Source organism: Schistocerca americana, chromosome 8, assembly GCF_021461395.2.
Source record: "Schistocerca americana isolate TAMUIC-IGC-003095 chromosome 8, iqSchAmer2.1, whole genome shotgun sequence".
In the NCBI taxonomy this organism is placed as follows: domain Eukaryota; kingdom Metazoa; phylum Arthropoda; class Insecta; order Orthoptera; family Acrididae; genus Schistocerca; species Schistocerca americana.
In genome coordinates this window covers 188,609,590-188,636,707 of record NC_060126.1, presented here as the reverse complement: position 1 = coordinate 188,636,707, position 27,118 = coordinate 188,609,590, and the positions used below count along the sequence as shown (strand labels likewise).

Genomic DNA, 27,118 nt, shown 5'->3' with positions numbered 1-27,118 from the left:
TACGGTTTTAGACATGTTTGAAATGGAGTATATTCTCAGAACTAACATACACGGGCAATGAACTATAGTTCAATTTTCTTATAAGTCGATATTTTCAGTCCTCTGTCTGAAGCCTACCAGTAACTTTTGCACCAGAGTATAAAATTTCATTCTGAACTCTGGGCGCAATTCATAGTATGTCTTGAAAGTTTTTCTTGTAGTATTGTGGTAGTGAAAAAATAATGCTCGTTAGCAGCATCAATTCACGGATTAGTAAACAGTATTCAATTGTATTTTAACGCTGCAGAAGAATCTAAATTTTTAAATAAATTCACAATTCTTGTAATAAATTATTCTAAAATAATGTAGCACAATTATTGTGTAAATATGTCTCGGTGTCATTTGAAAATCGGGATGTACTAATTTGTCTTCCCATTCTCGGTATATGCTCCCTTCCGTGTAAGCAATGGGTTGAGTGTATTGTATCTGTGAGTAATGTTGACAGCTACAGCTTGTGTTTGTTGACATCTGGAGTACTACAGACAGTTTGACCACAGGTGGTAGGTAGGTGAGAGCTCTACAGAATCCGTTTGGGAAATTTTTGTAGTTCTACAGAGAGCATTGATCGATATAATAATCTCTATTATTATTGACAGATGAGTTCGACTGAGTCATAGGTGTGACTCATTCAGTGTGAACGATAACCGATAAAAGCGACAGGTAAACGGGTGTGGCATAACAACGTAATGAGGTTTGTCGTTTAAAAATGTCTGAAACTTCAGAAAAGACGCCAGAGTGGTTGGTGTTGCTGGAAAACAAGAAGAAGAGGGTAAGTAGAAGTGCTTTTCAGAAATATCACTTCGAAAACTAGTTTCATTTTACCTGTTCTCTGCGGATGGTTCGTTGCGAAAAAATTGTAAATTAATGTAAACATGTCTTCCAGCATAATCGGTTGGCTCATGAAATCGGCGCCGGTGCTCCATGTCTTAGCTGCGGAGATTCTTGTCCAGGGCTTGATTTACATTTCTGGAGGTAACAGTTTTCTTGTTTTCTATTCTCCCTTTTATTTATTTTTTTACTTGTTTGGACTTCATCAATTTCACGCTAATCGTATGGAAGATGATAAAGCTCTAAATATACTGCTCAACTGCCAACTCTTTGCGAAAATAAGCTAGTTATTTAACGGAAAATATACACATATTTCCTTTACCGGTAGTAACGACATGTTCGAAGATATTAGGTGTTTACCAGTAACTATTGCTTAACTTAACGGGTCACAACATGTCCTACAAAAGTTTGACCAGCGAAAGATTTCTCAATTTATTATACTGTTAAGGGAAATAGAAATGTTCTTTGGGTATTAGTTACACAATGAACACATTCCAGCATTAAATTAAACTTTATTTTTCGAATTGTTTTAGTATTTCCTTTGATAGAATATATTTTATGTTCACATATTATGAACCTTCTGGAGACCAAAAATCTCCTCCCTAGAAAAATGGATTCCAACATAATGACTGTGTGAAACGCAGCTTACTCTCTTCATCCAGGAGACCAAGACAGCAACAGATACCTGTGAGTTGGTTGCTGCCATGTTCCTTTACTTCTGGAAGGCATTCAATACAGATCCGCACTACAGCCTAATGAACAAAGTAAGACTGTATGAAATATGATGCCCGCCATGTGATTGGACTCTAGTGTTTCTAGCAAATAGAACAGCATATCATTCTGAACAGAGAGAGGTCTTCAGATATAAAAGTAATTTTAGATGTTGCCCAAGGGAGTGTTGTAGGACTATTAATTATTCCATTAGAGATAAATCACCTATTGGGCAACGTTAGAAGTTCCACGTTTGTTTGTTGTTGATGCTGTTGCGTACAGAGATGCCGGAATGCTAGCAAATGGTCGTGAAGTGCAGGAAGATCTGCAGTGGATCATCCTTCATGCAGAGATTGGCAACTGGCCCTCAAAATAAAAGAAGCAGTATATTGCACGTAAATAGTCAGGAAGATCTGTTGTTGTGTTATTATATGATTGCAGAACAATCATGGAAAGCAGTCTTACCTGTAGTAGAATATGTAGGAATACACATATTGAGCAATTTAAAGCAGAGTGGCCGCATAAAACTAATCATGAGTAAAGTGGATGACAGGCAGTTTCATTGGAAGAATTGTCAGGAAATCCGTCCACCCACCAAAGATGTAGCTTACAAAATCCTTGTTGAATCAATATTTAAATACAGGTTGTCAGTCTGAGATTTATACTAGATAGAATTGATAGAGGAAACAGAAGATTTAGCAACCAGCAGCACATTTTGTTACAGCTTCATTTAATAAGCGCGAAAGTGTCATGGAGATGCTCATCCAACTCCAGTGGCAGATGCTGTGAGAGAAGCGTTCTGCATCACTGTATGCTTTACTGATATACACAGTCTGGTCACATTAATGTGACCACCACCTGTCTTTAGTGTCAGTGCACACTAATCAAAAACAGGTAGCAGCAGTAGCAGTGGAGGGTATATAAAGCGTGTTGGGGGGGGATGCAGAAAATAATGTATTTGTCGTCATAGTGTGGAAGCAGAGTGATTTATCTGACATCCAAAAGGGCATGATCATTGGCTTTTTGGCCAAGAGTGGAAGCATTTGCAAAATGGTTAAGTTTGCGAACTGTTTGCTTGCCTTCATGGTTAAGGTATACTGCATATGGCAAAATGGCACTATCCAAAACTGATGCTGAGGCAACTGTGATGCACGATATGCTGTAGGTGATGGGTAAACAATGTCTGCCGAGATTTGTACGGGCAAATCGATGTGTAACTTTTGAGCAACTGACTGTACAGATTAATAAAAGGGCTATCGCCAGTGTCTCCTCAATGGCCATTCAGCGAATGTTGCTGTGTATCGGCCACCACAGCAGACGCCTGGTTCATGCATTCATGCTGACTGCTGTTCATTGGCAATGAAGGCTGGAACTTTCATGCCAATACCATAACTGGTATTCACTGAGTGGCAACAGGTGACCTTTTCAGGTAAATCACGTTTTATGCTCCATCGGACGGACGGCTGTGTAAGGATGTGCAACAATCGTCAGAAGGTTACAGGCCGGAGGAGTGAGCTTTATGGTCCGGTGAATGTTTTTGTGGCAATCCCTGTTTGATCTTGTCATTCAGCAAGACACAATGGATGGACACAAGTATGTACCTATCCTTGAGGATCATATCCACCCCTTCATGCTGTTTGTTTTTTCCTCGGCACGATGGCATCTATCAGCAGGACAATGTAAAGTGTCACACAGTTTGCAGTGTACGCAAGCGGTTCGAAGAGCACTAGGATGAATTTACCTTACTCCACTGGCCAACAAACACCCCAGATTTAAACCTAATAGAGATTCTGTGGGACCAGCTCTATTGGATTGTTTGCACCGTTCCTAGAAAAGCTAACCAATTTATTGCTTCCTCTTACTTATATCTCATGAAAAGATCATTTTGGACCATCCATGATTGGAATAGGAAAAGTGGGCAGTGATAGTTTTACATAAAGTACCCTCCACTAGATACCATATGATGGCCTACAGAGAATAAGTGTAGATGTAGAATGCTTGTATTTCATGATTCCTTTCATATGCCATTTGTGATGTCCATGCATCCATATTTCCTTCAGAGTGAATTGTTTTGTGTTTTATTCATCTCATGACATACAATTGCAATCCATTCAGTTTGCATACAGGAGAAATGTCAGACATTTATAAAACAGTTACAATGATGTTTACATTAATAAATAATAGCACTATAATAAATGATAACACTATAATGATATTTCTTGGAATGTGCGACACATTGTATCCAGCTCAAATTTCCCGTTTGTCCCATATGAATTCTTTCACTGAGTAATAACATTTCATTGTCAGTATAATGCAATATAATTTTGTCACTTTTATGACTTTACTTGAGTACAAAAATATTAAAGTGTTAGACTACTCTCATGCATATTTATATGTGTATCAGAGCGACATAAAATTTTGTCGATGCTAGCAACATACGTAATGGGCATTCAAATACTGATATACATGTATTCTGTAATTAAGTTTAATCAGTACAAGTATGCTTTGTAATTCGCAGGGTTTGAAAACCAAGTTTAAAAGCTGTGGTACATTGTCTGTGTATCACGTTTTCAAGTATATTGGGCAAGTCATGATGTTATGGGTTAAGAACAAACAAATAAGAACATAATTCACATTTACAGGCATGTGCATACTTAGGTGTAGTTTGACAATGGTGGGCCTTATAGTAGGAATCATCCCCCCCATTTGCCTGGAGTTATTTAGAGAAACCATGGAAATCTAAGTCAGGTCTGCCAGATGGGGTTAGTCTCTCCATCCTCTCAAGTACAAGGCCAGTCTGTTTAAAAGTGTGGAAACTCATTTAGTTATGATCCCAAGTGGAAAATACTGTTATTTAATAATTAGTTCATTTCCCATTGCACATAATGTTCAGATGTTATTTTTGGAAATTTGTGGTAAGTTACCATGAGACCAAACTGCTGAGGTTATTGGACCTTAGGCTTACACACTACTTAATCTAACTTAAACTAACTTACGTTAAGGACAACACACACACACACTCATGCTCGAGGGAGCGCTTGAACCTCTGACGGGGGTAGCCACGCAAACCATGGCAAGGCCCACGCAGCTACCCAACCCGGCTCACATATTATTGCATAGTTTATCGTTGTGTATACTATCAGCTAACATCAGGATCACTGGGAACATCAGGACCATGAGTTTGGTTTCCATTTTATGTATTTAGACATCCAGTTTGCTTGCCTGAAAAAAAATCAAGACACAATCCCTCCATAAGATGTGAGAGATTGAGTGCAGAAAAAAATGAGGAATAGTTAAAGTGAACACGACACAAATTAATGAGAGTAACTTAAGATGTGATTCAAGTAAATATGACATAAATTACTGAGAGTAAGTTAAGTTACAGGAAAAATGGAATATTTGTACATTGACCATCATACACTAGGAAATGAATTAGAACTAACTCTTAAGAAATTGAAAGTTTCAAAACTTAAATACAAATGGCAGTAGAAATTTACAAAAACAATCATTTATTAATCTTCATATACTCATAAAGAGAGAAGAATGACTTATCCACTGGGTATTTTATTAATTTAGATATAAATGAAGCTGGGACATTAATGACGAATTTTAATGTCTGATGGAAGAGAATTGAAAGCTTTTGTGGCAGATTAGTGAACACCTTTTTGTGCAAGACTTAGCTGTTTTAGATCCATGTGTAAATCGTCTTTAGACCTTTTATTGTGGTCATGGTATGTACAATTAGACGTAAAAAGAGAATGGTTTTTAGAGGCAAAAATCGTCTAAGAAAATAGAAATATGGTGGTTAATTTTTGGAGCTTACAAAAAAGGTTTCTGCAAGAATATTTTGGATGCATACCACTCATGACTCAAACTCCCCTCTTTTTTTCTATAAAGTGTTTTTTTGTTGTTAAAGATTAATTACCCCAAAAAGTTGTACCTTATGACTCGATAGAGTGAAAAAAGCCAAAATAAACAGCTCTAATAACATTCACATCGCCAACAGGGGTAATTACACGTGGGGCACCACGCCCAGATCATTTTAACTTGGCATAAGTTAGGATGCCCAGGAATTTAGAAGATTCACAGTGCAGTATGTTTTGGTTATCACAATTCACTGTATATGATGTATTGCTTGACAGGTACTTTTTACTGGCTTTTTAAATAAATATATTTTACTAATCTCTTTACTCTCCTTGCACAAATTATTTTGTAATTTTATTCTTTAGTAGAAAATGCTGTTTTATGGTAACTTTCTGTCTATATCTTGTTGTAACAGATCGGTAAATGTATTCACATGGTGGAGTTAAAATATACCATATTTTGGAGAGATTTTTGTGATGAGCTTGGTTACCAATTTTTGTTATTATTCTTGTGGCTCTTTTTTGTAGTCTGATAACTGTGTACATATTTTGTGCAGTTGTTTCCTCAGAGAAGAATTCTTTAACAGAGAACTGAGAGCACATATAAATAATGTTTACTGATAACTAAAAAGCACTGACTGTCACATATTGATGGCAGGACACAACATGCTATTCTGTTTGAAAGTATCATTGCACGGTCACATCATTTCAACTGAGAATCAATCATCTTTCAAAAAATTTGGGTTTGTTGCCATTTCATTTACATTTAATGTAACAGTATAATTTTCCCTTGTCAAACTGAAATAAATGGCATTTGTTCTCTTTATGTTCAGTGTAACTTTATTTTTGATTAGATGAAATGTGACTGGATTGATGATTTTTTTGGTAGGGGGGAGGCAGCTTGTTATCTGGGATGTCAAGTCATTGACAGATGTAGAAGTAACTTTGAGTGTACCCCAGGGAAGTATGTTAGGACCCTTGCTGTTCATGTTGTGTATTAATGACTTTGCGGACAATATTAATAGTAATATTAGACCTTTTACAGATTATGCAGCTATCTGTTATGAAATACTATGTGACAGAAACTGCATAAATGTTCAGTCAGAAGTTAAGATTTCGATGTGGTGCAAACATTGACAACTTGCTTTAAATGTCCAGAAATGTAAAGTTGTGCAATTCACAAAATGGAGAAAAAAAAAAACATAGTGTGCTAAGAATCTAATGTCAGTGAGTCACAGTTAGAATTGGCCAACTCATACAAATTCCTGGGTGTAATACTTTGTAGGGATATGGAATGGAATGATCACATAGGCACCGTTGTGGGTAAAGCAAGTGGTAGATTTCAGTTTGTTGGTAGAATACATGAGAAGTGCCATCAGTCTACAAGGAGATTGTTTACAAATTAGTCATGCAGTCCATTTTAGAATATTGCTCAAGTTTGTGGGACCCATACCGAATAGGACTAACAGGGGATGTTGTATGTATACAGAGAAGGGCAGCACAAACGGTCACAAGTTTGTTTGACCTGTAGGAGAGTGTCACATAGATGATGAAGGAACTGAACTGTTATATTCTTGAAGACCGACATAAACTGTCCGAAGAAAGCATGCTGACACAGTTTCAAGAACTGGCTTTAAGTGATGACTCTAGGGATATACAACAATCCCCTTCATATTGCCCACATAGGAATCATCAGGAGAAGATTAGATTAATTACAGTACAAACAGACATTTAAACAGCCAGTCATCCCATGCTCCACAAGTGGATGGAATGGGAGGAAACCATAATAACTGGTACAATGGGGTATACCCTCTGACATTTACTTTACAGTGGTTTGCAGAGAATAGATGTGGATTGGAGGCTTGTTGTTGTTTTAACAAGTAGCAATTTTGCCTCTTTTCAAATGGTCCAAGGGTTGATTGCAGTAATGGTCGAACAAGGTGTGTAATCTGTGGAAATGGTTCTATGATGTTTTGAGGGTATTTTTTGTACCATAACTTGGGCCCACACCCCCAGGTTATTGTGAACATGAACCATGATATTTACTTAGATATTCTTGGTGACCAAGTATTGCCCTTTCCTTTACACCTTCTTCTTGAAGAGTATGATTTGCACACACCTGTCTTTCAGTATAACAGCATAACAGAGTTGCAGGCATATGTTTCTGGTGTTACAAATACTCTGGCATCTTTTATCACTTTAACAATCATGATATTAATTCCATAGAAAATGGCTGCTGTTATTTGGGAACAGCAGATGAAACATGGCAATCACTCTCTCTGCAATTTGGTAGCTCTACAGGAATGGCGTCAGCACAATAAGGCATGCCTGAAGAAACTTGTGGACAATCTTCCTTGTCAAACTGAGTCCTTTATCTTGGTTAGAGGTGCTTATATACACCATTAGTATGATGTTTCCTGGGGGTGAGTAATTTTCTGGCTGGTGCACTGAAGATCGTATGTGGAGTGACTTTACCAGTTGCTGTATTATTTTGAGGCACTCTAATTGATTATTGGCATTCAATATGATACAGTTGTCAGTAAGAGTCAGGACGTATTTTATCCAGGGAGATGCAATAAGTGCTGAACAGAAGCTAATGCTTTTCTGCCATTGTGTGCATTATGTCAGAGAGGAACGCTTCGTAACTGTTTTGTATGCCGGAGACAGAGCAGATTCATTTGCATTATTGTTTTCACTTAATTACTTTGCATAGTGGTATTTTTCAAGTGAAAGTGTTTTGAGTATGGGCAAGCAATGCACAGTTGTGCTAGTGTTGGTTGTAATTCTCACAATCGCAATACGAAAGGGTCCGAAGTAATGCTTCATGTTTTCCATCATGATGCAGATCCGCAAAAGATTTGGCTGTTGAAATGATGTAGAAAAAACGCTGTGAATGTTGCAAATGTTAGAATATGCTGTCCTCATTTCAAACAAACTAATTGTGTTAAAGACTTGCATTTGGAAGTGTTAAATGTATCACAAAAATGAGTGCTCAACAGCAAAGCATTTCCATCTCATAGATTGCCTTGTAGTAGTAGCGCCGGTGATAGCACATCACATGCAACGACCGACAGTCGTCGGTAACAGTACCATCGGCACTGCGCAGCGAAGGTATTGACTGCATCTTGCCGCTTGTGTACTTTACATACGACCAGAATTTCTTCGGATTTTCTACGAAATTTCGAGACAATGTTTCGTTGTGGAACCTATTAAAGGCATCTCGCATTGAAGTCCCTGCCAAATTTCGCGCGTCTGTAAATTTTAGCGAATCTTCGGGATTTCGTATTCTTCTGAACTTCGCATGCTTTCTCCGTTGCCTCTGCAACAGCATTCGGAACTGTTTTGTGTACCATGGGGAATCAGTTCCATCTCTTACCAATTTATGAGGTATGAATCTCTCAATTGCTGTTGCTGCTATATCATTGAATTTGTGCCACATCTTGTCTACATTTGCATAGTCAGTTCAGAAGGAATGGAGATTGTGTCTTAGGAAGGCTTCTAGTGACACTTTATCCGCTTTTTTAAATAAAATTATTTTGCGTTTGTTTCCGGTGGATTTGGAAGAAACGGCATTGAGCCTAGCTACAGCGATCTTGTGATCACTAATCCCTGTATCAGTCATGATGCTCTCTGTCAGCTCTGGATTGTTTGTGGCTAAGAGGTCAAGCGTGTTTTCGCAACCATTTACAATTCGCGTGGGTTCGTGGACTAACTGCTCGAAATAATTTTTGGAGAAAATGCAGTTTTCCGAAATTCCTTCACCAGGGAAGATGAATGGAATATTCCAGAATTTGAAACACGAACAGCTGCCACCATGAGTTTCTTAGAAGTAGATACCTTAGGGGTTGCGAAGCAACTCAAATCGCTTGATACGGGCAAGTCTTCAGGTCCAGATTGTGTACCGATTAGGTTCCTTTCAAATTACGCTGATACAATAGCTCCCTACTTAGCAATCATATACAACCGCTCGCTCACCGGTAGATCTGTACCTACAGATTGGAAAATTGCGCAGGTCGCACCAGTGTTTAAGAAGGGTAGTAGGAGTAATCCATCGAACTACAGACCTATATCATTGACGTCGGTTTGCAGTAGGGTTTTGGAGCATATACTGTATTCAAACATTGTGAATCACCTCGAAGGGAACGATCTATTGATACGTAATCAGCATGGTTTCAGAAAACATCGTTCTTGTGCAACGGGGCTAGCTCTTTATTCGCACGAAGTAATGGTCGCTATCGACAGGGGATCTCAAGTTGATTCCGTATTTCTAGATTTCTGGAAAGCTTTTGACACAGTTCCTCACAAGCGACTTCTAATCAAGCTGCGGACCTATGGGGTATCGTCTCAATTGTGCGACTGGATTCGTGATTTCTTGTCAGGAAGGTCGCAGTTCGTAGTAATACACGGCAAATCATCGAGTAAAACTGAAGTGATATCAGGTGTTCCCCAGGGAAGCGTCCTGGGACCTCTGCTGTTCCTGATCTATATAAATGACCTGGGTGACAATCTGAGCAGTTCTCTTAGGTTGTTTGCAGATGATGCTGTAATTTACCGTCTAGTAAGGTCAACCGAAGACCAGTATCAGTTGCAAAGCAATTTTGAAAAGATTGCTGTATGGTGTGACAGGTGGAAGTTGATGCTAAATAACGAAAAGTGTGAGGTGATCCACATGAGTTCCAAAAGAAATCTGTTGGAATTCGATTACTCGATAAATAATACAATTCTCAAGCCTGTCAATTCAACTAAGTACCTGGGTGTAAAAATTACGAACAACTTCAGTTGCAAAGACCACATAGATAATATTGTGGGGAAGGCGAGCCAAAGGTTGCGTTTCATTGGCAGGACACTTAGAAGATGCAACACGTCCACTAAAGAGACAGCTTACACTACACTCGTTCATCCTCTGTTAGAATATTGCTGCGCGGTGTGGGATCCTTACCAGGTGGGATTGACGGAGGACATCGAAAGGGTGCAAAAAAGGGCAGCTCGTTTTGTATTATCACGTAATAGGGGAGAGAGTGTGGCAGATATGATACGCGAATTGAGATGGAAGTCGTTAAAGCAAAGACGTTTTTCGTCGCGGCGAGATCTATTTACGAAATTTTGGTCACCAACTTTCTCTTCCGAATGCGAAAATATTTTGTTGAGCCCAACCTACATAGGTAGGAGTGATCATCAAAATAAAATAAGAGAAATCAGAGCTCGAACAGAAAGGTTTAGGTGTTCGTTTTTCCCGCGCGCTGTTCGGAAGTGGAATGGTAGAGATATAGTATGATTGTGGTTCAATGAACCCTCTGCCAAGCACTTAAATGTGAATTGCAGAGTAGTCATGTAGATGTAGATGTAGATGCCACCACAATGAATGAAAAATATAATGAACACCACTAGAGGATGTCCACAAGGAGGGTTTTAGGCTGAACTGCTGAGGAATCTTAGTGGTGAATGAACTCCCTGGATAGCTAAACATGAGAGGCTACTTTTGCTAAGGATACGAAGATGATTTAATCATCATAATATGTAGCAAATTTATTAGTACTATGAGAACAATGGCTCGATGGACATTGAACATTGTGAAAAACTGGTGTCTTAACTAGGATCTAAGGGTCAGCTGCAAGAAAACAGTTGCATTACCATTCATAAGGAAACATGTCCAGGACATGTACTGGAATCTTGAGCTTCTCAGTGAATCTCTCCCTGCAGAGGCGGTAGTGAAGTATCTTGGGGTAACCCAGGATGTGAAACTGTGATGGACCCCTCACGTAAGGAATACAGGGTGCTCAAAAATAAAGTGTCAAATACTTTCAGAGGTGGCAGTACTCATTGAAACAAGAAAAATAAGTCCACTAAACATGGGTCTGGAAAGGCATACTTTCTGAGATAAGTCCAATGTACATGGATCTGGAAATACATTTTTTTCTGCGATAAACGTGTTATTGTGAGAGATTATGCTGATACTTGGTGCACATCTGTTAATATAGTAAGTAAACCAATTGTACATCATTTGTCGTACTTTGTTTTGTGGCCTACAGAACTCGCATGTACATTATAAACTTTATAACTTAAACAGCAGTGAATCATAACTTGAAAAGTTTATTGTGGATGGCTCATTACCATGTAAATTATAAACCTTATAATTGCACTATAGTAACGGTTCTAAATATGTCAACTCTCAATAAGATACCATTCAGATTTACCTGTTTCCATCCCTGAGCACCTTTCTTTTCTCTCTCACAAATGGTGTTGGTCCTTTTGATCTTTGCTATGTATGGTAAGCATAGATATTTGTCTTCAAGTATTATTATTATATTGTAGGATTGGGCACTTACTGTATTTTAATGTCATCCATTTGTCCCGTTTTTCTTACAGTGCCAGAAGAAATTTTAAGAATCCAGATTCAGGCTCAATCTTGTCTGTGTAGTAGTTAAAAGTGAAACATCAGCCTTATAAATAATGAAGCTTTTGAAGAGTAAATGTGAGATTTTGAAATCTCGTGTTTTTAATCAACTTGCATCTATCCACAGTTTCTAGATTGTCTTTCAATGTAGTAAAAGCCCTCTTGCCTGGCTTTCTTGTTTGTTTTCAAAATAAAATTATTTTGTGATATTAATATTTGAATAACCTGGTACATGCTGAGTTTTTAAAAAGTTTTGTTCATTTTTTTTCTGCATGAAAGTTATTGTTGGCATCTATAATTTAATTTGTGATGTTATTAAATTATTTGAATCTTTACTAAAAGTGCATGGTATACCATTATGTAAAATAAAGGAAAAGCAAGACCACACAGATGCCCATTCACACTGTACCACTGGTGTGCATTTGGGTATCTGTGTGTGTGAATATGTGTATACTGTCTGCCAGAAGGAAAGCCAGAACTCAAAAGTTAGTCGTTGTTAGTACTGTATTCTGTTATGTAGTGGATGGCTGGGTGTTGTGTGATGTCCTTAGGTTAGTTAGGTTTAAGTAGTTGTAAGTTCTAGGGGACTGATGACCATAGATGTTAAGTCCCATAGTGCTCAGAGCCATTTGTTATGTAGTGTATGCACTGTACATCAGTATGCTAAAGGTGAGTGGTTGCCTTTCCTTTATTTTATCTACTGTTCCATTCAGGAATTTCCGTATTGTTGACCTACCATTTATTATTTTATAATACTGTATTTTCTGTGCCACATAGGAAATTATGTCGTAATTGCAAGTGCAAAAAGGAAGAACATGATGTGAAGGATGATGAAGGATATGAACAATTTGAAATACTACTTGGACCTGCTAGTAAGAAGAGAAAACGTGGTGCTTGTAAGTTTACTTTGATTTCATGTGGTTAGACATCTGGGAACCATTCAGGAATCACTTCTCTGTTAATGAGATTATGTTTTCACTTTCATTATCATTTTCTTCACAATGTTTTAATAGCATTAAGAGTTGGAAATGAAATCAGTCATGGATGTTAAGTTTTAGGGCTTATATGTTGACTCCTTAACATGTCTAATTGTTTGCTAAGTAAGTTCCAAAGAATAACTTTTTTTTATTAATGAAAACATTCATTAGTGAATGAAATTACATTTGGACATACTTCTAGCCTTATGTAGCATGAACGTTTTGATTCCAAATCTTGCCCTTCTCAGTGGTTCGAAAGGCACATGGCCAAGTCTGCCATCGTACAATATCAAACTCTCATTGTTATATCTCTATCTGGGGTGCACGAAGTTTTGAATGTCGTTTCGAGACGTTACAGTAAACACCAACTGGGAGGTTACAGGTGCTGGAATGGGTACTCTCTAGCGGTCTAACACTAAACTATTAGTACTGAACACATGTAAGTAAGGTTTATTTGTAAGTTGCTCGAATAAATTCTAGATTTTAAGTTCTTATTGTTAAGTGGTTAACCAGAGAATCTGTGAGAGTGATTTGTGCCATATGGTTCTAAATTAGAAACACTCCAGTTCAACATTACCACTATTGGAGTTGATTAATTTTAAGAAAATGAATTGCTGCATGCCAGGCGAGATCACATAGAATCTGAAAATGATTGTTCATGTGGATACACCACACTTAAGTATATTTTGATTCTTGGACATCTGACAGTTCGAGGGTCAATTGAATAGTTAGTAACCATTAAATAAAATATCTTTTAATCATGCTCAAATGTAATTTATTTTTCAAGTATGTCTCTTGCGGCAATGCAAGTTGTCAACTGTAATTTCAGCTTCTCCCAATTTCCCAAAAATGTGGTATCTCAAGATCTGCAAAATGGAAATTAGCTTTGATCATCATCTTTTTATTTCAAACAAGAATTATTCTCAGATTTTTCCTAGTTTGTACAAAAAATCTGGTATCCTGTCCCAATGAGTTTGAAAGCCCGCCAGAACACGTGGACCTAGATGATAGACGCTAGGCGATGTTCCTGATATTTGCGGACACTGCTGTCATTGCATCAACGCTAGGTGTGGGCCATGTCCCATGTGCCAAACTGTTGGTACATGTGGCCATGCTGTAAAGCTTGCCACACCACGATCCAGACCTCAGTCGTGTTCCAATTGCACTTACGTATTGTTCCTTGTATGCAGTGTTGCTTGGCTTCACATACGAGGTCTGTCTAAAAAGTATCCGACCTTTGATTTTCCTGTGCAAAATAGAGATGATAGCACGGCCCCACTGTACGCAGTAGAGGAAGAGACCTTCATGCGCATGCGTGAATTTTGTCCCCGCCTTCCAGCACGTCTGTCGCTGCCTGTCGGTTGTTGAGTGAGATGCTACACAATGTGTTCGTTGGATTACCGATTCTCTCAAGATGACTGAAAGTATTGAGCAGAGATACTGCATCAAATTTTGTCAAAATCTTGGTGATTCTCAAAGTGAAACAATTTTTAACGTTCAGGAGGTGTTTGGAGAAGATGAGATGGGTGTAACACAAATTAAGGAGTGGTTCAATTGATTCAAAAGTGGCCACACATCAGTGGAGAATGACCAGCGTTTTGGGCCCCAAATTGCTCGGAGTGCAGCAGTTATTGAGAGGATGCAAATGGTGATGGCAGATTGTCGTTTGACTGTGCGAGAGATTGCCCAAGAGGTTGGAGTGAGTAAAGATTCTGCACATGCAATTTCGCGTGATGATTTGAACATGCACCAAGTGGCTGCAAAATTTGTGCCCAAGTAATTGTCGCTGGAACAAAAAGTGGACATTGCACAGGACCATGTGTACACCACCAACACTGATCCTGGATTTCTGAACACCGTGATAAGTGGAGATGAGTCATGGGTGTACGGGTATGACCCAGAAACAAAAAGATAGTCATCGCAATGGCAGCATCCCGAGTCTCCAAAGCTGAAGAAAGTGCGGCAGGTGTGAAGCAAAATCGTGGTGATGCTGACTGTCTTCTTTGATGTCCCTGGAATTCTGCATCACGAATACGCACCAGGAGGACAAACAGTGACAAAGGAGTACTATCAACATGTTCTCCGGTGACTCTGTGATGCAGTTCGGTGCAAAAGACCAGACATGTGAATGGCGAAAAACTGGCAACTGCATCACGACAACATCCCCGCACATTCATTCCACTTTATCCAAAATTTCTTGGCCGAACATGGAATACAGCCATTTTTCAACCTTCCTACTCTCCAGACGTGGCTCCTTGCGACTTCTGGTTGTTTCCAAAATTGAAGACGCCACTGAAAGGATCCCATTTTGAGAGTAGAGAAGAGAGAATGCAGAACATGATGACGGAGCTGAACACCATTCCAAAAGAAGACTTCCAGAGGTATTTCCGGCAGTGGAAGTATCGGTGGGCAAAGTATGTGCAAGCACAAGGCAGGTATTGGAAATATTTTTTCTGGTCAAAGGTCGGATATGTTTTAGATAGGCCTCATGTAGTTATGACTTGGTTATCATTTTGGTTTATACGCCGAACTTGTCATATCGTCATGCCGCGTGCGCCTCTCTCTCTCTCTCTCTCTCTCTCTCTCTCTCTCTCTCTCTCTCTCTCTCTCTCTCTCTGTGTGTGTGTGTGTGTGTGTGTGTGTGTGTGTGTGTGTGTGTGTGTGTGTGTGTGTGTGTCTCCTCTTAGTATACGTTAGGTTAATTAGTGTGGAAGCCTAGCGACCGATGACCTCAGCAGTTTGGTCCCATACGAACTTACCACCATACTGTCGTGTTGTCTTGTTGCTTGCGCACAGTTTTTGTCATCAGTGATTTTCAGCGACTCACCATTTGATGCCCTTGGCCACTCGGGCAGCATCTCCCTGTTGTGACATATGCCAGTTGCTATAGAGAATAGTATCAGTGAAGTAGCTGTTTTTAGTGCAGCTAATCATTTCTATGCATGACAGTTGCAGATTCGTGAAATGAATTATCTTTTTTCTTACCGAAAGTGCTCATGTTTTTATGAGTTACTTGTTCAGTTTATCCAGTAAAGGGGCTTAGCCATTATTTTCCCTTTCCGCTGTTCACCCTATAGCACATTTTGCACTTTTCGGTATTTTCATATGTGACTGCTATTTTGGGATAACCTTCAGGGAGATCATCTTCAAGGTAATATGTCTACAACTGGATTGAGTCACACATTTCTTACCTATTGAAAACAAAGGAGCAGACTCTTTATAAAACTTAAGCAACTTTGGATGCATTTCAGTTGGTAATGCAAAACAGAGAATTTTAGTATGAAAGAGTATTCCAGTTTATCAATTTTAATTAAACACAACATGAACACCCTAAAATGACACACGAACAAAACCTTATTGACACATGACTGAAATGATTGCATGACAGTCAACTTTGCACCTAGCTAATGAACTTCCTTTTTATCCTTGTGGTGAGCAATGTCAGCAACAAAATGGGTGTCTTGGAGATTAGTGACACCAATTACTGCAACAGCAAAATGTTGTATGTATATTGTGTCTTACGTTACCTGTCTGAAGTTAGTGTATGATCATTAATGTACATCGATGAAAACAATTAACATATCCAATGAGACATCTCACACAGTTAATAAACATAGAGATTTCATTGTGTTATCATGGCAATTAATCTTTCAGGAATAGTAAAGTAGTAAAATCATAAGACACTTCAGTGATGAAGACCACATGCAACAGTATTTGAAATGTTCATCTATAAAACAATGTATAGTCACATATGCAGAAAAAGTTTATCAGAGATAACATCCTGCAAACCCTCGCATACACAGTACAGTTTTTTGACTGATTCAGTGTGTCCTGCCACAAATTTCTCTCTTGTGCCAAATCTCTCCATCTCAGAGTAGCACTTACATCCTACATCCTAAATTATTTGTTATTCCCGTCTCTGGCATTCCCTACACTTTTTACCCCTGTGCAACTCCTCCTAGTGCCATGGGAGTAAGTCCTTGCTGTTTTAACACATGCCATATCATCCAGTCCCTTATTCTTATCAGTGTTTTACACATATTCCATTCTTTACCAATTCTACAGACAACCTCATTTTGTGTCTCAGCATTTTGAACATTCTTCTGTAGCACCACAACTCAAATGCTTTGGTTATTTTCGTTTGGGGTGTTCCCACACAATGGTGTGCTCTGACATACATTCTTAGAAATGTTTTCTTCAGATTGAGGCTCATGTTTGTAACTAGCAGATTTCTCTTTGCCAAGAATGCCTGTTTTGCGTATGCTAATCTGCTTTTCATGTCTTCCTCGCTTCATCCGCCATGTGTTGTTTTATTCCGAAGTATCAGGATTCCTGAACTCATTTACATCACAGTCCTGAGATTTTATGTTAAGTCTCTTGTTGTTCTCATTTCTGCTACTGCTCATTACTTGCAGCTTTCTTCTGTGTACTCTGAATCCATACTCTCTACTCAGTAGACTGTTCATTCTGTTCAACAGGTCACGTAACTATTCTTAACTTTCACTGAGGATAGCAGTGTCATCAGTGAATGCTACCATTAATATCCTTTCACCCTAAATTTCAATCCCACTCTTGAACCTTTCTTTTATTTCCATTATTGCTGCTTTGATGTATACACAATGTGATCAAGAGTATCCAGACAACTGGCTAAAATGACTTACAAGTTCGTGGTGCCCTCCATCGGTAATGCAGGAATTCAACATGGTGTAGGCCCACCCTTAGCCTTGATGACAGCTTCCACTCTCGCAGGTTTCTTGGTGGATGGCAGCCCATTATTCATGGAGTGCTGCACTGAGGAGAGATATCAATGTCGGTGAGGCCTGGCACGAAATCGGCATTCCAAAACATCTCAAAGGTGTTCTATAGGATTCATGTCAGGACTCTGTGCAAGCCAGTCTATTACTGGGATGTTATTGTCGTGTAACCACTCCGCCACAAGCGGCGCGTTAGGAACAGGTGATTGATTGTGTTGAAAGATGCAATCGCCATCCCCGAATTGCTCTTCCACAGTGGGAAGCAAGAAGGTGCTTAAAACATCACTGTAGGCCTGTGCTGTGATAGTGCCACGCAAAACAACAAGGGGTGCAAGCCCCCTCCATGAAAAACATGACCACATCGTAACACCACCACCTCCAAATTTTACTGTTGGCACTACAAACGCTTACCGTGATTTGTCACACCACATAACATTTTTCCACTGTTCAATCATCCAATGTTCACGCTCCTTACACCCAGCGAGTCATCGTTTGGCATTTACTGGTGTGATGTTTGTCTTATGAGCAGCCGCTCAAGCATGAAATCAAAGTTTTCTCACCTCCCGCCTAACTGTCATAGTACTTGCAGTGGTTCCTGATGCAGTTTGGAATTCCTGTGCGATGGTCTGGATAGATGTCTGCCTATTACACATTATGACCCTCTTCATCTGTCGGCAGTCTCTGTCAGTCAAGAGATGAGGTCGGCCTGTACGCTTTTGTGCTGTACGTGTCCCTTCACGTTTCCACTTCACTATCACATCAGAAACAGTGGACTTAGGGACGTTTAGGAGTGTGGAAATCTCGCTTGCAGACATATGACACAAGTGACACGGAATGTCCCATTGTGCTCTCTCATGATGTCTAATGATTACTGAGGTCGCTGATATGGAGTACCTGGCAGTAGGTGGCAGCACAATGCACCTAGGATCAAAAATGTATGGTTTTGGGGGTGTCTGGATACTTTTGATCACATAGTGTATATTGAACAGTTGGGACAAGAGTTGATATTGATATCTTACACCCATTTTGATATGAGAACTTCATCTTTTTTCTGTCCTTATTGTTCTCTCTTGGTTATTGCATACATTATAAATTATCCATAATTCTTTACGGCTTGCTCCTTCTTTTCTCAGGATTTCGAACATCTTGCTCTATTTTATATTGTCAAACACTTCTTCTTCAAGACTGACAAATCTTGTGAATGTGTCTTGATTGTTATTAAGTATTGCTTCTGTACCAATTGCAATGTCAGAATTGCCTTTCTGGTGCCCTTGCCTCTCTGAAATCCAAACTGATCATCATTGAACAAATCCTTTATTTTCTTTTCCACTACAATAATATAAGGGTTTATACTGATGTAGGTTCTGTGTAATTCTTATCTGAATGGTTCAAGAGAGACTCACAAGAGGACAATAGTTTTTTGTCAATAGAAAACTTAAACAGGTGAAGTAACACCAGCCGCCTTGTCTTAAGTGATTTTATGAACAGACAAGACCGCTTTGTATCTGCGTGTATTTGAGTGAGTGAGGTTAGTAATTTTTTCCTTAGGGGCATGTATTTAAGGAGCCCCTATTCATAAGTCACAACTAAAAACATTTCTGCAGACAGTTTGAATGATATTCTGCCTCCTTTCGCTGTCTCCAAGTCTCAGTGGAATCAAAGTACATACTGCCACATATCCCAACAGTCCGTAATAAAAATTAATAATTGTCTTTAGCTGTAGTTTCTTTTGCTTAGTGTTGCCGTGACCTGTTTTGAGTAATTTGATAGTTGCATAGGTCATAGTTGTGAAACTACAGTTTGGGACGTACTGTGACTTATCAGTTATCATCTTACTAGTGGCTTGTGAGATCAGAAGTTTTTCTGAAGCATTTTCTGAGATATTGCACCATTGTTATTCGTTTTGGAGTGAAAAGATTAATGGTTATAGCTCAAACACCTAAGAAGTGACACAATTACTAGTCATGTCTGTTTGTGTGTCTTGGTGAGGAGATAAATTTTTCCACTCACTGAAGAGTGCCAAGTAGTTACATTTAAAGCTGTAAATGGGTTTCTCCCCAGGATGTTAGAAGATTTTGTGATTCTTTAACTGTTTTAATTTAATATCATTTCCTTATGCGATTATGTTCTGTTTCAGACTGATTTCTCCCATTCAAGTTCTGAAACAAACATAGTCATCATACCTAGAAATTTGATTGCTATAAATTAAGCATAATAAAGAAATAAGGGCTTGTTACATGAATGGTATGTGCTAAGTGCTACAGAACTAGGCATTGTGTACCTCTTTGGAAATGACTTATCCATATCATTGTACTAAATGATCAAAGGATTAATGATGAAAAAAATCAAACTGAATGTGCACATTTCAGAAAAAGATAAAAATCTCTTTCCCAGCAAGTGATCAGTTAATGGCAGAAAGGGTGACTTTTAATAATTGGCACACATGCCGGGTAGTGAGTTGGATAGTCTCTTCCTGACAAAGAGCTGTGCAAAGTCTGAAAGGGTGCTTGTTATGGAGGAGGGGGGAGGGAGGCACAGCTGCAATTAATGTTCCAGCTCAAGGACTCAACCTTCACCAGACAAGTCTTTTTCTGCAATGTTCTGTGACCAGCCTCTCCGTGCTTCAAATATACAAGTCGTCAGTAGCCTTAAACTGATGAATACATGCTAGGTTTGTCAACAACTCTTTTAGATACATAATTTATTTTTATTGATCAATTCCAGCTATCTGTCCTGTTCTGGTATAGTTGCCCTTGGTTACCTTGCACTGTGCAACAGTGAGCCTTTCGTATGTCAGGGAATCATCATGAAAGCTTTATAATGACACATTTAGTGCTTCTGCGATGTTGGTTTGTGTCTGATTTGCTTCAAGATAACCAAGGATCCTCTGCTTCAAGATAAGATCTGACTGGAATAACATTGCAAAATTCAACAAAAGACTGAAGCCTCCTCTCAGTGAAAGTGCAAACATGTTTGAGGCATTATGGATCTAGGTCACTGCTCTTAATTGTCTATGAATGGCATGCTATTCAAAAGAGGTACTTTCCTTTGCTGTACAGTTTGCTTACTTTTTTGTGTGTTACACAGGTCATATTTGCAATAACTTGTTATGATGTGGAATGGTTCAATAGTTTTACTAGTAAGATGCATTTTCTCTGCAAAAATGTAGCTCCATTTTGGACATTCAGATAAACAGATTTTTTTTAGGTGGAGCACAATTATTCCTGCATGTGTTGAGTTCTTGGTCATACATAGTAACTTTTCACTTTTTCTCTTTGAGTATTCTTTTTCTCGATTATGCTTACCCTTCAGATATTAGTGTATAATCTTACTTGCTTTTATTTTTAGTGTGATTTTTGTGTGATAGTGTATACAAGTCAGCGAATGTGAGAAAATGTATTGCTACATGCATTGCATGATCCTTGGAGGGTAACCACTTACGTAATATTATTCAGGTACTCACTTCATCGACCGTGCAGCCTATAACATTACTTTAGTCATATGTTGATAATAGTATGGCCAATCACTATGTATGATGTGCAGTCTTCACCATTAATATGCAAGCTACAACTTACTTAATGAGCAGATAAGCTATTTTATGAAGTAGCATAATTTGTGTGTAGTACTGAAATCTTTGCCATTCTGATCCAGATTGTACCACAGAATTGTCATTAAGGCTTGAAGAGAAAATCGGTGACATGGATTACAAAGGACATTGTTCATAAGGAAGAGATACCAGCCTCGTAGATTTTTTAGAATGTATGTATGTATGTATTGAACTGGGGACCTAGAAACGATGGAGAGGCTTCATCCTTGCCATAGCCCTCAGTGGTTCACAACCCCACAACAGGCTACAGCAGTCCACTTACCCCACCACTACCCCACACCGAACTCGGGGTTATTGTATGGTTCGGCCCCCAGTGGACCCCCCGCGAATGTCTCATTCCAGCCAAGTGTAACCCCAATGTTTGTGTGGTAGAGTAATTATGGTGTAAGTGTACATGGAGACAGTGTTTGCGCAGCAATCACTGACATAGTGTAACCAAGGTGGAATAAGGGGAACCAGCCAGCATTCGCCAAGACAGATGGAAAACCGCCTTAAAAACCATCCACAGGCTGGCTGGCACACTGGACCTCGACACTAGTCCGCCGGGCGGACTAGTGCCGGAGACTGGCACACCTTCCTGCTCAGGAAGCAGTGCGTTAGACTGCACGGCTAGCCAGGCGGGCTTCTTAGAATGACTGAATGGTGATATGTCTTTGAATTTCGATCCAAGCTGATGATTACATTCTTCTGATCAATATCTCAATAACTGACCAAGTCATCTTCAACGGTTCCTGGACTCCAGGCAGAATAATTTATTCAACTCTAGCTAATTTATTTTATTTTAAGTGGTTATCTCATGTGGGACACATCTAAAAATTTCTGATTGTATGGTTACAGGTCTGAATATCAAAGTCCCAGGTGTCGACAATGCAAAAACTGTTAAAAGTGCTGAAGTGGCATTCGATTGGGTCCCCCCAAATGTTTCTGATGATGTGGTAAGTGAAATAATGTGTTTTGCATTCTATGTTTTAAAGATAAAGAAATAAAACTTTGTGTGCCAGACATCTACATTTATATTATGCTATTGCCCTGTGGTGTATGTCAGAGGGTAGATCATGTAACACTTCATGTACTATTCTATTTGCAAATAGTGTCTCTCCAGTGCTCACTGAGTATAAACTTTGATGTCTTCTTCTTCTTCTTCTTCTTCTTCTTCTTCTTCTTCCCCCTCCCCCCCCCCCCCTTTTTTTTTAAGTCATCAATGTTGTGACTGGTTTCATGCGGTCCACCACAAATTCCTCCCCTTTGCCAACCTTTTCATCTCGCAGCAGCACTTGCAACCTACATCCTCAATTATTGGCTGGATGTATTTCAGTCTCTGTTTTCCGGTACAGTTTTTACCCACTACAGCTTCCTCTAGTGCCACAGAAGCTATACCCCGATGTCTTAACAGATGTCCTATCATCCTGTCCCTTATTCTTGTCACTGTTTTCAATATATTCCTTTCTTTGTCGATTCTGTAGAGTACCTCTTCATTCCTTACTTTATCAGTCCACCTTATTTTCAACATTCTTCTGTGGTACCTCATATCAGATGCTTTGATTCCCTAGTGTTCAAGTTTTCCCGGAGCCCATGTTTTACCACCATACAATGCTGATCTCCAAACATACATTCTCAGAAATTTCTTCCTCAAATTAAGACTTTTGTTTGATACCAGTAGACTTCTCTTGCCCAGAAATGTCCTTCCTGCCAGTGCTAGTCTGCTTCTTAGGTCCTCCTTGCTTCGTCTGTCATGGGTTATCTTGCTGCGTTGGAAGTAGAATTCCTTCACTCCATCTACATCGTGATCACCAATCCTGATCTTTAGTTTCTCACTGTTGTCGTTTCGCTACTTCTCATTATTTTCATCCGTCATCAATTTACTCTCAGTCCATTTTCTGTACTCATTAGACTGTTCATTCCATTCAACATATCCTATAATTCTCCTCTACTTTCATTGAAGAGAACAATGTCATCAGCAAGTCTTATCATTGATAACATTTCACCTTGAATTTAAATCCCACTCTTGAATCTTTCTTTTTATTCCATCATTGAGTCTTCAATTTACAGATTGTACATTAGGGGCAAAAGACTACATGCCTGTTTTTCAGTCTTGTTAATCTGGGCACTTTGTTCTTCGCCTTACATTCTTATTGTTCCCTTTTAGTTCTTGTACATATTGTGTCACCCATGTTTCCCCACAGCTTACCCTTATTTTTCTTAGAATTTCAAACATCTTGCACCATTTCACATTATCGAACACTTTTCCTTGGTTGACAAATCCTGTGAATATGTCTTAATTCTTCTCCATAGTTGCTTCCATTATCAGCCACTACATGAGAACTACCTCTGGTGCTTTTATCTTTCCTAAAACCTTGGGAGAGCCAGCCCTGACAAAACTCTAACATCTGGTGAGCAAGATGTATGAGACAGGTGAAATACCTTCAGACTTAAAGAAGAATACAATAATTCCAATCCCAAAGAAAGCAGGTGTTGACAGGAGTGAAAATTACCGAACTATCAGTTTAATAAGTCACGGCTGCAAAATACTAACGCGAATTCTTTACAGATGAATGGAAAAACTGGTAGAAGCCGACCTCGAGGAAGATCAGTTTGAATTGCGTAGAAATGTTGGAACACGTGAGGCAATACTGACCCTATGACTTATCTTAGAAGATAGATTAAGGAAAGGCAAACCTACATTTATAGCATTTGTAGACTTAGAGAAAGCTTTTGACAATGTTGACTGGAAATTCTGAAGATGACGGGGATCAAATAGAGGGAGCGAAACACTATTTACAATTTATACAGAAACCAGATGGCAGTCATAAGAGTCAATGGGCATGAAAAGGAAGCAGTAGTTGGGAAGGGAGTGGGACAAGGATGTAGTTTATCCTCTATGTTATTCAATCTGTATATTGAGCAGGCAGCAAAGAAAACAAAAGAAAAATTTGGAGTAGGAATTAAAATCCATGGAGAAGAAATAAAAACTTTGAGGTTTGCCAATGTCATTGTAATTCTGTCAGAGACAGCAAAGGACTTGGAAGAGCAGTTGAACGGAATGGATAGTGTCTTGAAAGGAGGATATAAGATGAACATCAACAAAAGCAAAACAAGGATAAATGAATGTAGTCTAATTAAATCAGGTGATGCTGAGGGAATTAGATTAGGAAATGAAACACTTAAAGTAGTAAAGGAGTTTTGCTATTTGGGGAGCAAAATAACTGATTATGGTTGAAGTAGAGAGGACATAAAATATAGAATGGCAGTGGCAAGGAAAGCATTTCTGAGGAAGAGAAATTTGTCAACGTCAAGTATAGACTTAAATGTCAGAAAGTCTTTTCTGAAAGTATTTGTATGGAGTGTAGCCACGTATGGAAATGAAACGTGGACGATAAGTAGTTTAGATAAGCTTTCAAAATGTGGTGCTACAAAAGTATGCTGAAGATTAGACAGGTAGATTACATAACTCTTGAGGAGGTACTGAGTAGAAATTGGGCAAAGAGGAATTTGTGGCACAACTTGACTAGAAGAAGGGATCAGTTGGTAAGGCATTTTCTGAGGCATCAAGGATCACCAATTTAGTATTGGAGGGCAACATGGAGGGTAAAAATTGTAGAGGGAGACCAAGATATGGGTAGACCAAGCAAATTCAGGAGGATGTATGTTGCAGTAGTTACTTGGAGATGAAGAAGCTTGCACAGGATAGAATAGCATGGAAAGCTGCATCAAACCAGTCTCTGGACTGAAGACCACCACAACAACAACAAAGTCAAACTGTCGTCATCTGATGGATTCTCAATTTTCTTTTCCATTTTTCTGAATATTATTCTTGTCAGCAACTTGGATGTGTGAGCTGTTAAGCAAATAGTGTGATATTTCTCATACTTGTCATCTCTTGCAATCTTCAAAATTGTGTGGGTGATGTTATTCAGAAAGTGTGATGGTATATCACAAGTATCATACATTTTACACGCCAATGTGAGTAGTAGTTTCGTTGCTACTTCCCTCAATGATTTTAGAAATTCCACTATAATTTTATCGTGCCCTTCTGCTATAATATCAAATATGTCTTCCGAAGCTCATTTAAATTCTGATTCTAATACTGGATCCCCCATCTCTTCCCTGTCAGCTCTTGATTCTTCTTCTCTTCTTCTATCATGCCCCCCCTCCACCCCATCCCATAGAGGCCTTCCTTCAGTGTACTCTATCCACTCTGTCCTCTGAATTTCCATGACACACTTAATGTTACCATCCTTTTTTTAAAATTTCACTAAAGATTGTTTTTACTTTTCCATATTCTGCGTCAGTCCTTCCAACAGCCTTTTTTTTTTTTCCAACCATTTCGCCCTGGTTACCCTGTACTCTGCCATTAGGCATGGTTTATCTGCAGCTACATTTCTTGTGCCTACAATTTTCCTTCCAACTTCTGTGATTACCCTTTCTAGAGATGTACATTCCTCTTCAACTGAAATGCGTACTGAGCTATTCATTATCACTGTTTATATAGCCTCAGAGAACTACTTATTTCTTCATTCCTTAGTATTTCGGTATCCCACGTATTTGCACACTGATTCTTCCTGGCTACTCTCTTATACTTCAGTCTAGTCTTAATCATTACCAAATTGTGGCCTGGGTCTATATCTGCTTCTGAGTATGTCTTACAATCCAGTATCTGATTTCGGACACACTCCCTGACCATGACGTAATCTAACTGGAATCTTCCTGTATGTCCCAGCCTTTCCCAATTATGCCTGCTTCTCTTGTGATTCTTGAACAGAATATTTGTAATTACTATGTGAAATTTATAATAGTGATGGAAGCTGAAGAAATGAATTAAAATTCTTGCCAAGGCCAGGACTTGAACCCAGGTCTTCTTGCTTACTAGGCACAAATGCTAGCCATTACACAACCACAGCACTATACCTAAATTAAAAAATGGTAATAATTGTAAGATTCATAGATCACCTACTCCTGCGGTACAGGATTTCGCCATTTCATCAAACGATGTGGAGCTATTCCAATGCTGGAGAACCGCAGCAATAGTGGCAATCTAAGAAGGGGAAATAAGCTGAAAATGTTAATCAAGGTTTTTGTTGGGGAGGGGGTTGAACTTAGGTAGTCCTTGGAGCAATGCTAACTGTAGTGCTGCAGTAGTGTAATGGCCAACATCCCTGCCTAGTATGCAAGGAGACCCGGGTTCAAGTCCCAGCTGTGCCATAAGTTTTAATTCATTTCTTCAGCTTCCGTCATCACCATAGATAAAGATATCTTGAGGAAAATTTAATTATGACATCTAGCTGAAATTTATTGCAGAAGTCAATTAGTCTTTCTCCTCTCCAATTTCTACTACCAAGAAGCCCATATTCTCACATAACCCTTTCTTCTACTCTAATCCCCAATTATTATTACAATTTCATCTTCCTTTCCATACTGAATTACCCATTAAGTATCCTCCTATACTTTCTCCCCCCCCCCCCCCCCCCCCCTCTCTCTCTCTCTCTCTCTCTCTCTCTCTCTCTCTCTCTCTCTCTCTCTATCTATCTATCTATCTATCTATCTATCTTCTGCTTGCAATGTTGGCGTGTACACCTAAGCTATTGTCGTTGGTGTTGGTTTGCTGTTGATTCTTATGAGTATAACCATATCTCTGAACTGTTCACAGTAGGATATGCTAAGTTTCAGACAGGCATGATTAAAAGACAATTACACAAACCTTTTGGCCACTCCCTTCATCAACAAAAGGGAAACCCACACCATTGATACACACAAGAAAGCACACCTCATGCACACATAACCACCAACCCCAGCAGCTAGAGTAACTATGCAGCTATTCCATGGGATGGAAGCAGCAGCCTGGAGGAGGTGGGGAAGGGGAAGGGATAGTAGTGTACAGGTGGGGGGAAGACAGGAACACTTTCTGGCAGAGTGTGCATGGACTAGAATGCCAACAGGCTCAGCATCAG

At 39.1% G+C, this 27,118-nt stretch overlaps 1 protein-coding gene across 5 annotated transcripts in view; it reads left to right on the top strand.

Annotated features, from left to right (window-relative positions):
* The first annotated feature begins 436 nt into the window (after positions 1–436).
* LOC124544911 (testin) overlaps positions 437–27,118 on the top strand; it is a 100,625-nt gene continuing 73,943 nt past the window's right edge. For 4 of the 5 annotated variants that reach the window (XM_047123648.1, XM_047123649.1, XM_047123647.1 and 1 more), the window contains exons 1-5: positions 437–543; positions 636–808; positions 923–1,011; positions 12,613–12,731; positions 22,011–22,108. In XM_047123648.1, coding sequence (XP_046979604.1) covers positions 746–808; positions 923–1,011; positions 12,613–12,731; positions 22,011–22,108 — 369 coding nt within the window. In that variant the 5' untranslated portion in view covers positions 437–543; positions 636–745. Of the gene's footprint in view, positions 548–635; positions 809–922; positions 1,012–12,612; positions 12,732–22,010; positions 22,109–27,118 lie in introns of all 5 variants that reach the window. The other variant, XM_047123646.1, reaches the window with a different exon arrangement.